Source organism: Cydia strobilella, chromosome 26 (assembly GCF_947568885.1).
Source record: "Cydia strobilella chromosome 26, ilCydStro3.1, whole genome shotgun sequence".
NCBI lineage: Eukaryota > Metazoa > Arthropoda > Insecta > Lepidoptera > Tortricidae > Cydia > Cydia strobilella.
In genome coordinates this window covers 2,364,758-2,379,977 of record NC_086066.1, presented here as the reverse complement: position 1 = coordinate 2,379,977, position 15,220 = coordinate 2,364,758, and the positions used below count along the sequence as shown (strand labels likewise).

Below are 15,220 nucleotides of genomic sequence, written 5' to 3'. Positions count from 1 at the left end.
AAATAATTTGGCTTTCCTATTTCTCATGGGCTGCAGGAATCTAGTATATAATAGTCCTTACTGTCGGAAAATTTGGGTAACTGGCCCCGTAGACAACATGCCAATCGCTAACGCTCCGTAGCGAACGAAACGCAACTGTCACTGTCACACTAATATGGAAGAGTGATAGAGAGACACAAAGCGATTCGATGGCGAAGCGACAGCGATTGTCACCTTGGCTAGGCCTCCTGATAGTAATATAGTACATTTTACAACTAGTGTAAAAAGACATTTCACACGTGTTGTAAACGACGTTTTTTAATACAATTGCGAAAAAATAATAAATTAATATATCGTTAGTAGCATCATACCACCAAACCAAACCAAAACCAAAAGTACGTATACAGCCCTTGATAGTTGAGCTGCCGCAGCCCGCGATACCTTCATACTCGTGCGCGCCCCGGCCGCGGCCGCCGCGGGCCCGGCGCGGGTTGCTCAACGACACCGAGGAGTAACGAGTGAGGCCCCAGTACCTGCTCAAGCTAAATTACATAAAAACTGCGTTTCGAAACTATAGTTTGGAACTAAAAAGTAAAAAGCACTAGTTCGAGAAATTGAGCTTCTCGCACGCTACGCAGCCACAAAAGTACCACTTTTTGAGCAACTGTATTAAAAAAACTCTTTGGACGTTCTGGCACTGGTAAATGATTAAATTAATTTACAGAGATTTGTGGCGTGCACTCCAACGGCCCGGCGCGGGCGGGGCGCCGCCGCACGCGTGGGACGGCTGGTGCGAGAAGGCTGGATACCCTTTATTAGCCGCTGTTAATACAGCGACAGGCGATGTACTGCTTAAGCAGGAACGGTGTGTATAACCCTTTACCATTGACAAAAAAGCTCTTTAGAAAAAAAAAAAAACGTTTATTCAAAAAACTTACGTACACCTAAATACATATTTACTTATGCCAAACCACACAGTGGTTTGTTGGCAGACGAGGCTCCTTTGTGTTCGTGTTAGCGGTTGATATGTAACTTAACTTTATCTTAAACCTAAACATACCTACTTAACCCTTTACTGCATGCGCAGCCTTATATGGCTGTTATGTTTTTAGCTATTAAAGTTTATTTTTAACCAAATACTTTTTTATTTTTTAAATGAAGTAAGGGGTTAACTTTCTAATCTAAGAGTACAGTATACAAATGTAATGTATTAAAAGCGTTGTATTTGACCTTTTATTTTATTTAATAATTATAAAGAGCGTGAGGTACAATTACAAATTGCTTACGTTAGAAAGAACAATTTAATGGAACCAGCACTACTGTAAAAGGAGTGCTCAAGTGGCAGGGAGCCTCGAGGGTCAGCCCCAAGTGTGGGACTGTGTGGGACGGCTGGTGTGAAAAGGCTTCATACCCTTTATTAGCCGCTGTTAATACAGCTACAGGCGATGTACTGCTTAAGCAGGAACGGTGTGTACACCCTACACTTTCAATCTGACGCCCATCCGGCTCCAAGGACTGTTTTTGACTATTTTTTTTGTTTGTTTTTATAGTTTATTGAAGTTTTTACAAATTACTTAAAGTTTAATAAATTAAACTATACTTAACCAAAGATAGATATAACTCCGTCATAGATGGATACAGTCTAAGGAAAAAACGTGCCTCGAAAATCAAGAAAATTTAATTCTCGTTCAGAGGGAGCTACTAGTTTTGGCCTACAGTCGTATAGATGGCGTTGACGGTTTCGTTTGTTATTTAACAATTTTAACGCATATCAGTGAAAGAACATGGGTCAAAATCATAAAAATAATTAATGCAAATAAAAAAAGTCATTTATCTATATTTAAATACATTCTATCGTATTTTTATAAATCTTCATTTTTAGTTTTAAAGTGTGTCGACAGATGGCAGTGAATTTACTGGGGTTACAAAATTTACTATGACAGTACCGCTCTAGTATAAGTTACTCTATGACATAACTATACGGTCAACCTCAATACTTTTTGTACTTAGATAATACTTTTTGTACTTGTGTATTAGCATAACACGTTCGTAAGATTCCGTGAAAATACGATGATAAAGAATTATTCAGAATAGAATAGAATAGAATAGAATAGAATAGAAATCATTTATTCAGACAACACATCAATACAACACATATATAGCAAATACAAGACAAAGATAAACGAAACAGTAGAAATAGAGATGTGAAGCCGAAATGGTCTCCACTCAGCAATGCAGCTGGCACGACTAGCGCTAGCGTGGTCAACGGCGCTGGTTTTCTGTGGAGCCAGCGGAGTGTACGGGACGGGGCACGTTGTGGACGACGTGACATAATAATATTGAGTACTACTAATATAAATATATACATCGAATTTATATACATATACAAATATACATAACTTAACTGGTGAATAACTAAATTTTTCAATTCACTACATTTGTACCGGCTCAAATGTGATCAGTAGGGTCGAAGTTAAAATATCAATAATTTGTTGCAGTTTCGTAATGACAGCGGATCCGCCGGACCCTGAGCCGCCTATGATCAATTCCCTTCTGACCCTGGACCTGCGGGCTGACCTTGAAGAACTATTTTATGTACCAGGTAACCTTGGCTCGTTGATGCATCCCTTAATATTATCATTAGCTGTAAGACATTACATACATTGGAGGTTGGTTACAGAGGAATTTCCTTGCGCGAACACCTCAGTCACATGGTAGCAAAATTATTTCCACCCTGGGCAATTATTTCTACTTGAATTCCTCACTACGCTTAGAATTCTATTTTAGAATCCTTCGCTTCTTTCAGGATTCAATGTACGTCCTCGCCTTAAATATGTCATTTTGCTCCCTTGTGACACAATCTACTATTTTGTCGAGGTTGTTTCGAATAACTGTAGGTTCTTCAAGGAGTGTAGATTTTTAATGGATTAGCAATGCGCTCTTATCCGGAGTTGCTAAAGTCCACAGGCTACAGGAACCGCTTACTAGATAGGCGCCGGGTGTCGGACGAATGCTGTTTGTCATCGTGGTTATACACAAACAACTTTCCGATGTTAATTTCATAAATGCAGGTTGAGGGCTACCGCGTTTAATTTGGCTGCTAGGGGCGCTAGTGTAGAGGTATTTTCCAAATGTCAAATGCATAGAAGTTTTGGGGGTTTCAAGCTTTTTTATCGGGAATTTTCACTCCTTACTCATAATTGTGGTAAATCTTTGTCCATCTTTGATTAATCATAGTAAACACTAGATATAATATAGCTCAATAAATGTTAGTGGTTTAATAAAAGTGCCAACTCAAATATATGCAAAATACAGGTTGAAAAAATGGCACATTTAGACGTTAAAATACCTTTGTGTATATTAGAACGTATTGATTTTATAAAAATAAGCATAGAAGAATTTTGAGATCTGTTTTTCTGGACCTACATCTACAGTGGCGCCAACTGGTGAGCACAAAAACGGTAGCCCTCATTGAAGCATCACAATATAATCATAATTAATATTATGCCTCCAGAGAAATTTTAACCATTGTCTAAACACGCCTGGATTCCAAATGCTTTGTGATCTTCCAGAGAACTTCACGGACACGATTGAAGACGAGAACGCGACCACCACCACCCCCGCCCCCACCACGCGTCGCCCCGCGCCCCGCACCACCAAGCCCCCTCCAGCCCCTAAATGGGTCATCCCAGTCACCTTCTCCGTGGGACCTCTAGAACCGGGCTTCGAGAATGACACGAAGATCATTAAGAATATCACGGATAGTGTGCTACAGAATGGGACTTGGTAAGTTTCTGAGATATTTTAACTAGATGCAGAGAGAGGTGACCCCCCCTGCATAGAAATTTGTTTGTGGGGGGGGGGGGGAGGGCGTCACCTCTCTCTGTAGCTGACGTACCTAAATCCAAGATCGTCTTCATTGCCAGAACGTTGCGTCTCAGGTCTCAGTTGGTAATGTCGACCACCAACCAGTTGGTTTTACATTGCGTTGCCATCATTTATCTGAATGAAAAAGACCTCTAAAACTTTACCTTTTTTAGGGTTCCGTACCCAAAGGGTAAAAACGCGACCCTATTACTAAGACTCCGCTGTCTGTCTGTCCGTCTGTCACCAGGCTGTATTTTATGAACAGTGACAGCTAGACAGTTGAAATTTTCACAGATGATGTATTTCTGTTGCCGCTGAATTTTGTTGTTCTTCTGTATAACAAAAAATACAAAAAAACTGAAAAAAAAATTTTTTTAGTGGGGCTCCCATACAACAAACGTGATTTTTTTGCTGTTTTTTGCGTAATGATACGGAACCCTTCGTGCGCGAGTCCGATTCGCACTTGGCCGGTTTTTTTTTAGTAGTTACTTCGTAAAGGCAAAGAGGATATAATAAGATAGAGCGGTACTGTCATAGTAAACTTTGTAACCACTGTAAATTCACTGCCATCTATCGACATACTTTAAAACTAAAAATGAAGATTTATAAAAATACGTTAAAATGTATTTAAATATGGATAAATGATGTTTTTATTCGCATTAATTATTTTTATATGATTTTGATCCATGTTCCTTTACTGATATGCATTAAAATTATAAATAACAAACGAAACCGTCAACGCCCTCTATACGAGAGTAGGCCAAAACTAGTGGCGCCATCTGATCGAGAATCAAATTTTCGTGATTTTCGAGGTACGTTTTTTCCTTAGACTGTATCCATCTATTAAGTGTAATACATTTTTTTTATAGGTACGACGTGGGTAACGAAACGAAGATAGCCCATGGTTCGCGCTGGGCGGAGAACGTCACGCATTTAATATGGATGAACGACACTGAAAGTAAGTCACTCAACATCCATAGTCTTTCTTGTCTTGCGTGGTAAGCATTGGTCAATAACGGATATATCCGAACCGCAGGTCCAACGCCAAAGACGGTTTAATCCGTCATAGACCACAGAGCAACATAGACCTACGTGCATATGCATAAAGCTCATTTTGTCTGTCTGGGACAGATTTTCATGACCAATCGCCTCCCAGGCGATAACTCGTATAGTGGTTAATGGCTATGTATGATGAAACCTTGTGGATGTCAGCTGTCGCTCCGTTGGTGGGTTGAGGAATGGCAGCCACCGAAACACGTTAAAAAAATTGTCATCGCCTCCCGTTTGATACTTTGTCAGATGATAGTTTAGATGCTATTGTGAATTGACCTGGAACGAGCTCAACGTGCACTGTTAAAAGTCATGTTTTTCAAAAAAAATAGATACCCTACCGACTTGTTATTCCAAACCAGTGGCCTACTTTCGGTCAGGAAGTTATACATACTACAAACAACACTAAAAACACACAAATTATTACCATATAACCCTAACTACAAAAATAATAGACGTATTATCTATGTAGCTAAGACTTCACGTACAAAAATAAAAAAATAGGCAAACGGACAGAACAGTATCACACACACACACACAACACACACACACACACACACACACACACACACACACACACACACACACACACACACACACAAACACACACACACACACACGCACGCACGCACGCACGCACGCACACACACACACACACACACACACACACACACACACACACACGCACACACACACGTTTTTCATGCATTTATAGTTATTATTATAAATTATTTAAGTTACAATATCATAAGTTTGTTAAAATTTAGTGTAAGTTAAATGGTCATTTTTGTTGTTTTGGTTTTAGAAATTAATCTTTAGATTTTAAATTTTTATTTGTACAAATAGTTTGCTTTAACCTAGGGAAGAGCGGTGCCTCCCGACACAGGCATATTTTTGCTTACCGGGCGGCTCCATCAGCTAAATCATGGCAATTTGTGTTTAAAACAAATAAAGATTTTTGTATTTTTTTTTTTATTCAAAAAATCGTCAGCCAGTTGTATCGCGCTGGAAAGAACGTCAGCTGGTCGCATGAACGTGTCTAAAAGAAGCGCTTTTACCATTACGGTTTAATTTGGAGTGCGGCGAAACGTGCAGTCTCTGCCCGCTGCCTGCTTATTGATACATGTGAAAGCTTGTCTAAGATAAGATAAGATACATTTATTGATAAAATTGTACAAATTTTACACGTCTTATGTTGTTATATGTATTCGTTTCAGTGTTGGTACCAGATTTAGGCAAGCACAAGTGGGTGCGATACAATGTGGGGGCGAGAGGGCTGTACCGAGTCGCGCCCCAGAATCCATCCGCTGGAGAGGTAAGATTATTTAAAGAAAATATATTGAAATATTGTAAGAAAGTGTAACGGAACCCCGGACCGGTTTTTACAACCTTTTAGAGTTAGACCAAGCTAAAGTTGGCAGCGATTTTGATAGCCCAGATTGTGTAAGTGCTATTTAAACGTAATAATTTCTATTTGCGTGTTGAAAGAAAAGTACAGTCAGCGATAAAAGCTTGTATCAATAGTTATTTGTGCAACAAGAGAGGAAAGTTGGTTTTTCTTGCGAGTGTTTATTTTGAGTCCCGAGAAAGCGAAAGATTCTATAATTGATTCACGAGCGAAGCGAGTGATTCTAAGTTAGAATCTTGAGCGTAGCGAGGGACTCAAAAACACGAGATGTAAAATAACTTTGCTCTCGTGTTGCACACATAATTTTTCACCTCAGTAGTGAGAACAAATTAAAGGTTAAAATGTATTTCGAATTACACAGAGAATTTTTTTTTATAAAAATATGAATTGGCAGTTCATGGCTTTAACTAAATTAAAAAGCTACTTTGTTTCACTCCCTAGAGTGAGGAAAGTCGCACTTTCCTCACTCCAGGGAGTGACGAAAGTAGGCTTGTTCGAGCTACTGAGGTGAAAAAATAATATAAGTTATAAACGTTGCAGGCGGCAGAGGCGGCCGCCGCGCGCGCGTCCGCGCTGTACCTGGGCGGGGCGCCGGCCGAGCGCGCGCTCCTGTTGGACGACGCTTTCGTACTGAGCCGCGCGCGCCGTCTGCCCGCCTCGCGCGCCGTTGCGGCTGCAGGTAGGCAATGCCAGCAGCCCAGAGGCCTTTCTAAAGGACAACATTTGTTTTTGAAGGTTTCGAATTCAAAAACAAAACAAAAGGATTTTGCGATCCAGAAGAATATTATAAGAGGCAGAGCAATATTTTTAGGATTAATAAATATTTTGTTTAAAAACGTACCCACACTTTCTTATGAAACTAACAACTGTTGATACCTGTTGATATATTTAATACCTTTATGTACCTACACAGTTTACAATAAATAAATTACTTACTTACTAAACTAATATAAGTCTAAATTACGTTCTTCGGATGGGAGCGTGGGCCAAAGGGGGATAGGGTTATCAACCAGATAACATTTTGAAGTCCTTTAAAAATTAACTAATTAGACAGATAAAAATGTAATGTAAGTAAGTAAGTAAATTTTCTTTATTGCACCAAAAATTATACATTTTACATACATAAATAATGTAATGTTCTCAAATATAATACAAAAATGGCCCTTTAACCTGTTATAGTTACGTACGTTTATTAACATTCAAGTATTAAGTGCTGATATTATTTTCCATGTCTTCGGAAAGGTGTTACAGGTAAAAAAGGCACTTCACATCACTATGTGTTTCAGAATGTGCCTTGTGCCGCAAGCAATAATCACTAAATTTGCTCACTTGTGGCTTTCTCACTGTAATCTTATTGCACATTTAGGCACTTTATTGTGGTATAATTAGTAACAAAATACTTTTTCTAAAATATGGCAAAAACTACAAAAGTTTGTCGCCTACTTTGGTTATCGGTTTACGTTTATTTCTTAATTGTGTTGATTAATTTTGATTTAAAGTTCTTTTTAACATTTTATCGTATTTCCCGCAGCCCGCCTAAATAAGGAGACGCACTGGGCCCCATGGCGCGTGGTCCTCAACCACTTATCCTGGTGGAAAGAGCTACTTCGTCTTACTTCGTCCGGCCCGCCTCTAGCCAAACTGCTGGTCACCCTACACCCTGATACTGTGACCATATACACCAGTCAGGAGATGGAGACGCTGAATGAAGACCAATTGTAAGTGTTAGTTAATAGTACACTAACCTCAGCAGTGGTTGGTCCCATAGTAAAAGTTGCCCAGTATAATCCCAAAATCTTCCTGGCAACGGGAATGCAATTATGTTTTGGCCACCCTGTATATTTGTGTTAGTCACGTCAAATATTGATAACGAAGGTCTAGCCTTCTACCTTATATTTTAAATATTTTTGTGACAGATGGCTAAGCGGCGCGCTGCTCACAGCCGGTGTGGAGTGGGAAAACGAGAAAGTGACGAAACAGGCGGTACGTCTGTTCGATTCCTGGCGTAACGCCAACAAGACCATACCGGAGATATACCAGGAGGTGAGCACAAATTTCCAGTCTACCACTTGGTGGTCTAAATCGAAAACGTGACCAATTATGCGTCTTTTCATTAACTAAAAATTGTAAAAAAAACCCCAACGCAATAAAACGGATGAACCGATCTCAATAAAATCGTCTAAAAACCAGTGCTAGAAAACCTGCTTTCAAATAAATAAATAAAACCGCATCAACCGCATAGCGATCAAACTTGTTACACCCCTCTTTTTGCGTAGGGGGTTAATTCGAACGGAACCGCGGGCACAGCTAGTAATTAACAAATGTCATTTACAGGCGGCCTTCACAGCGGGCGTGCGCACTTACGGCCTTGTCGGCTGGCAGACCTGCTGGAAAGCTCTAACAGCATCCTACGCGGCCCCGCGTCCTTTATATAGCCACCGGGCGCTGCTTGCTGCGTTGGCGTCGCCGAAGGACGACTGGCTTTTCTACAGGTAGCACAGTGTTTGTCGGCTGGAAGATCTGCTGAAAGGCATTAACAGCATCCTACGCGGCCCCACTTCCTTTATATAGCCACGGCCCTGCTAGCTGCATTGGCTTCGCCGAAGGACGGCTGTTCTTCAGGTAGGACACTAGGCTTTGTAGGAGATATGATGGAAGACAATAACGGCATTCAACTCGCCGCCGTTTTCTTTGCACAGATATTGTGGCAAGCAAAATAAGTACCTAAGTAAGAATGTAATAGGTGTATAATATAAAGTAATGTATTTTTATTTGAAGATGGATGGAAGTTGTCATGATCAAACATGGCAAAAAGTTATGAAGATGGTTTTGAGCAAATTTTTCACTGGGATCAACCTCGAAATGGCAAAAAAAACAATCAGCTTTTCCATCTGTATAAAATCTCGAGAGCTCATATGAAAAAAAACTGACCAAGCGCGAGTCGGACTCGCGCACGAAGGGTTCCGTTAGTTCCGTACATTACGCAAAAAAAGAAAGAAAAAACACGTTTGTTGTATGGGAGCCCCACTTAAATATTTATTTTATTTTGGTTTTAGCATTTGTTGTTATAGCGGCAACAGAAATACATCATATGTGAAAATTTCAACTGTCTAGCTATCACGGTTCATGAGATACGGCCTGATGACAGACAGACAGACGGACGGACGGAGTTTTAGTAATAGGGTCCCGTTTTTTTCGTTATAGCTTAGAACGTTTTTTCTTCAGTTTGTCAATAGATGTCTCTATTTTAACCTAATTCGTGTTTGCAGATTTGCATTCACCGCGCTGTCGCCGGAGGCGCAACGTGGCCGCGAGTGGAAGCAATGGGTTACAGCGCTCTGCGCGGCCGCTTGCAGGTACATTGTCTATTTATTTCCATCATTTCATTCATTTCATTTATTTATTTCTTTAACAATAATGCATTGTGTTAGAAATCTTACGAACTAATTACATACATGCTTATAACTTAATTAAATTAAACTGAGTAATTATGGGACATGTCAGCAAATAAATATATTTTTAATAATAAAATTAAATAAATTAAATAACAAGTGAAAAACAAATAAAATAAAATTCATAATTTGTAATAACTACATACAATTTAATTAATTATTGGGCGTTCTTGGGCGTAACACACTTGAATCCCTCACTACGCTCAGGATTCTACTTTAGAATCCCTCGTTACTCTCGGGATTCTATTATGGAATCCTTCGCTTCGTTTAGGATTCAATGTACGCCCTCGCCGTAAATACGTCATTTTGCTCCCTTGTAACACAATCTACTATTATCACACTTGGGAGAAAAAAAGGGAAATATATAAAACTTTGCCTAATTTTGTACGCACGTTACAGCCCTAGGTCGAAATTTAGGATTTACGGACCGCCTAGCCTGTTTGTTGAAAACAATTTTTGAAAAAATAAAATCGCCTATAAATAATTAAATAATTATAAATGGTTAAGTGCAGTTGACTATAAAGCTACTGAAGATATAATTCGTAAATAAAAACTTAAAATATAACGACACACACACACACACACACACACACACACACACACACACACACACACACACACACACGCATGCACTCACACGATGATTAAAATAAATATGTAAGAATAATTTTAGGAATAAGTACCTATGTAAATATGTAAAATTAATAAATGTAAATGTAGTTGTTAATTTGGCAAACTAGTTAATTCATTATAAATTTATAATGTTAATGTTAACTTTATTTACTTCTCTTAGTATAGATTAAAAAGAAGAGCGAGGTCTCCTGATACAGGTACTTCATACCTAATAGGAGGACTCGACCACTATGTATTTACCAACTAAGATTGAAATGAAATAAATTATTATCTTATCTTATCTTATCTATCTATCTTATATATAATTTTTTTTAAGCATCAAGAGCCGCAGTTAGCCGATCTTTACTTTTGGGTGATAAGGCATCATAATTGACGGGCGTACCGGAATGCGACCTTGGTACTGTCCGAGGCCGGTTCGATCGAATGGAAAGTGGTTCGTTCGTTAAGGTGGTTCGGTACGTCCATTAAGGCCGGAACACACCGTAGCACCGCACCAAGGTCATTGTGCGACGCATCCATAAGTAAGAGCGAGAAAGCGATATCTCATTCTCGCTCTTACTTATGGGTGCATGACCTTGGTGCGGTGCGATGGTGTGTTACGGCCATTAAGAAGGCGGCTATAAGTGGCTATAAGCGAGAGCGAGAAAGGACCAAGCTTGCGGTCGGTACGCTCGTCCATGAGTGTTATTGAGATGGTATCTCTGCTTTTTGTCACTAGATGGCGCGGCGCGGCGAGCACCTGGCGCGTGCTCCGCGCGGCGCCCGCGCCCGCGCCCGCGCCCGCCCCGCCGCCTCCCGCGCTGCTCGCCGCCGCGCGCTGTCTCCATCAGCCACACGACTACTACCGGGTATGGGCTGACTAGTTCACAGATTATGAGCGTTTTCACGTTGTTCGATCCGATATCGGATGTAGGATCCTACATCCGTGTAGCCGCCGCGGGCGCGCCGTCTTTAGCGGTTACGTACACTACAATAACCATTATGCCTACACATACGCACACAAACGTATATTATCGGTCCGACAGCTGACGGGGAGCACGCGTCAATAGTTATTTGTGCAACAAAAGAGGAAAGTTGGTTTTTCTTGCGTTTATTTTGAGTCCCGAGAAAGCGAAAGATTCTAAGTTAGAATCTCGAGCGTAGCGAGGGGCTCAAAAACACGAGATGTAGAATAACTTTGCTCTCGTGTTGCACATATAATTTTTCACCTCAGTAGAGAGAACATATTAAAGGTTAAAATGTATTTCAAATTACACAGAATAATACAGATAAACAAAAAAAAAACAATTTGTAATAGAAGTATGAAATGGCAGTTCATGGCCTTCACTAAATTAAAAAGCTACTTTGTTTCACTCCCTGGAGTGAGGAAAGTCGCACTTTCCTCACTCCAGGGAGTGACGAAAGTAGGCTTGTTCGAGCTTCTGAGGTGAAAAATCATTTACAATAACCTTTACATACATTATACGTACATACGATAAAGTTAAGCTTTTACACACATCATTATTTGCAATGTATGGGGGAGGATAGGAAGTCCGCTAGACCTTCAGCAACCTTGCCCTCCTCGTCCATCGGCTGACGACGCCCATGACTATTGCATATATTTACATACCTACCAAATCTGATTTGTAAAAACAAAATTAAATTATTTGAATGTATTATTTCATGAAATAAAACTATGAAAACGGATTATATCGCGTATATTGAATTTATAATACATCCCGACGTTTCGAACTCTTTACAGCGTTCGTGGTCAACGGGCGGGTCCGTTTTCATAGTTTTATTTCATGAGTAACTATCGCGGTAACCGAAGACAATATTATGTATTATTTCAGTTTAAAGAATTATTCGGCGAGCTAAGGGGAGCTGTGGGCGCGTTGGACACCATCGCGCTGAATGCAGCGTGGGTAGCGCAGGCCGACATAGATCTCCAGCGGTATTTTAACGCCGTCAAACCGTAGGTCACAACTGACCATACCCAAGCCATGTGGAAAATACTCTACACCTCTGACCCGAGAAGATACTTGTGCAAGAAACTCGGCGTTAAACAAAGCCTTGAATTTCATTTTTCAACGCCCTTTTTTGTCGCTGTTACGTGATAAGCGGGAAAATAAAGTTTAAAAAATGTTATAAAACTATGAAAACGGATTATATCGCGTATATTGAATTTATAATACATCCCATCATACTTTTTTTTTTTTTTTTTTTTTTTTTTTTTTTTTTTTTTTTTTTTTTTTATCGCGTATATATATATATCTTTACTTGAAAAATAATTATAGTGTATAACTAGCCTTATGAACCGATTTTGCATGTACAACCAGCCTTAAAGTTTGTAGTCTATGATTGTTCATTATTTAAGTATGTGGGTATTTTTGCATTTTGTAATTTTTCCTCAGTCACCCGTTGACCACGAACGCTGTAAAGAGTTCGAAACGTCGGGATGTATTATAAATTCAATATACGCGATATAATCCGTTTTCATAGTTTTATTTCATGAGTAACTATCGCGGTAACCGAAGACAATATTTTAAAAAATGTTCTCTAAATTCTTACCTAATATGTCTACCCCTTAGGGCCAATACAGGTGGACCGCGATTCGACTGCAATTAGTATATGAACTGTAAACCAACTACAACTTCGGGTTGCAGTCCGCCTGTACCGGCCCTTAGGAGTACCTCTGGCGGTTGGTAGAAGTTGTGCCTTGATTTTGTTTTTTAGAAAGAGTAAATCTTGTTTAGGTATATATCGATATCCTAGTTCACTTCACACTCGTAATAATTACGCGGAAAATTTGGTTGCAAAGACTTTGTTAGTGCAATCCATACTATCCATACTTCCATACTAATATTATAAATGCGAAAGTCTGTCTGTCTGTCTGTCTGTGTGTTCCCTCTTCACGCTTAAACCGCTGAATCGATTTAGATGAAATTTGGCATAGAGATAGGTTGAGTCCCTGAGAAGGACATAGGATAGTTTTTATCCCGAAAATTGTCCCTTAAGAAAGTAAAAAGCGGGGTGGAATTGAAATAATTAATGAAGTGTCTTCTAATTTGTGTGCATAATATGCTCAAATTAAATAATTGCTATAAGACTTTCTCCAGGCGCTATTCTTACTCTAGCTGGGGTTACTAAGTCCACGCAGACGAAGTCGCGGGCAAAAGCTAGTAGGGTAATAATTACAAAATTTTCATCATAATTAATACAATTGTCAACTAGAGTATCGATTTTACATTTTTACTAAACTTAACATAAAACAAATCAGCTTCGTGCAGCCAAGCCTTCAGCAAGTTCAGCCGCTTCTTATCAACCGCCTCAGTTAGCCAGATAGGCCTATAGTTTATTTTATTGCAATAATTTGTAAGAACAAGTTAAGAGTCCCTGGCAAGCTCGGCCGAATTGCACCTGCCCATACAAACGTAGTTCCGCTCTCATTTTAAAATTACGTGTTGGATTGTAATGAAACTTTGCACATACAATGCCATGAGGTATATCTAGGTCTGAAATTAGTTTATATAGCTCTAGTTTATAAAACAAACGAAATAGAACAAAAACAAATTTTGTATGAAAAACTTAAATTCGCTGTATTTTTTTAACTATGGTATCTGAAGCTACATAAACTAATTACAGACCTAGATATACCTTATCCTATTGTAAGTACAAAGTTTCAGAATAATCTAGCTAGTCGTTTTAAAATGAGAGCGGAACTACGTTTGTTTGTATGGAAAACCGAGCTTGCCGGAGACCCTTAACACAGAATGTAGGTATTCATTAATTTTCTTATTACTTCAAAATATTTATCAGTACGGTTTTTACTCACTATTATTTTTAGTCGCTTTTGGCGACATGTTTCGGATTTTTTGGGAATCCATCCTCAGGCACGACGTACAACCGCCGCGGACACTCGTGCCTGAGGATGGATTCCCAAAGAATCCGAAACATGTCGCCATAAGCGACTAAAAATAATAGTGAGTTAAAACCGTACTGATAAATATTTTGAAATATGTCTCACGATAGTTTAAGTGCGATTATTTCTTATTACTTGTTGTAATATTTATTATATTCCGGTCCATTCATATGATTCCTGCCTATTTTGCTCAGTATTTCAATTATGTTATAATTAACTTATTTTTTTAGATATTTATTAGTACCTAATCTAAAATCGTAACCTGTAGTGTAGATAATTATTTTAGTGAAAATTTAATGTTTTTTTTTTGTTTTGTTGATTTAAACTAAAATATATGGTAACATTTTGAACCTTATCACTTTGTAATAAGCTGCAAAATATCAACATTATTGATGTACAGACACCATCAGATATATCAGTGCGGGTAATGTGCTTATAAATATCTGAACACACTTCTACTAACTAAAACTATAGCATAATTCAGATATTTAGAGCACCTAGGCCGCTCCAATATATCTTATGACGAGTGTATACAAAATACATTTTTTAATCAACTTATTTTATCTAAATTAATTTTTAACAAGCAGAAACGTCTGCGATCGATGTTATTAAGCTTAGAATAAATTTAAAAGTGGAAAAATTACTGCCTTGGGTGAGACTTGAACTTACGGCCTCTGGCTTTGGCTTTGGCTGGAGACCGTGAGTTCAAGTCTCACCCAAAGCAGTAATTATTCCACTTTTAAATTTATTTTATCTATTTCAACTGTCATTTTCTTTGTCATTCGCTCAATCCGAAGATGCGTAGTTTATTTTATCGCCGTCGGTATAAAGCATTCTTTTTCGCTCTAAGAAAGTCAGAAAGAGAACTATATAACATAAGAGAAAGAGATAAGACGATAAAATGGACTATTCAACTCGTATAATCCATAT

General features: G+C 38.9%; 1 protein-coding gene across 1 annotated transcript in view; it reads left to right on the top strand.

Annotated features, from left to right (window-relative positions):
* LOC134753039 (uncharacterized) overlaps nt 1–12,347 on the top strand; it is a 32,194-nt gene extending 19,847 nt beyond the window's left edge. The window contains exons 15-26 of the mRNA XM_063688799.1: nt 704–844; nt 2,478–2,581; nt 3,552–3,765; nt 4,716–4,804; nt 6,114–6,211; nt 6,845–6,983; nt 7,836–8,022; nt 8,221–8,347; nt 8,639–8,796; nt 9,574–9,660; nt 11,108–11,237; nt 12,222–12,347. Coding sequence (XP_063544869.1) covers nt 704–844; nt 2,478–2,581; nt 3,552–3,765; nt 4,716–4,804; nt 6,114–6,211; nt 6,845–6,983; nt 7,836–8,022; nt 8,221–8,347; nt 8,639–8,796; nt 9,574–9,660; nt 11,108–11,237; nt 12,222–12,347 — 1,600 coding nt within the window. The remainder of the gene's footprint in view (nt 1–703; nt 845–2,477; nt 2,582–3,551; nt 3,766–4,715; nt 4,805–6,113; nt 6,212–6,844; nt 6,984–7,835; nt 8,023–8,220; nt 8,348–8,638; nt 8,797–9,573; nt 9,661–11,107; nt 11,238–12,221) is intronic.
* The last annotated feature ends 2,873 nt before the right edge of the window (nt 12,348–15,220 follow it).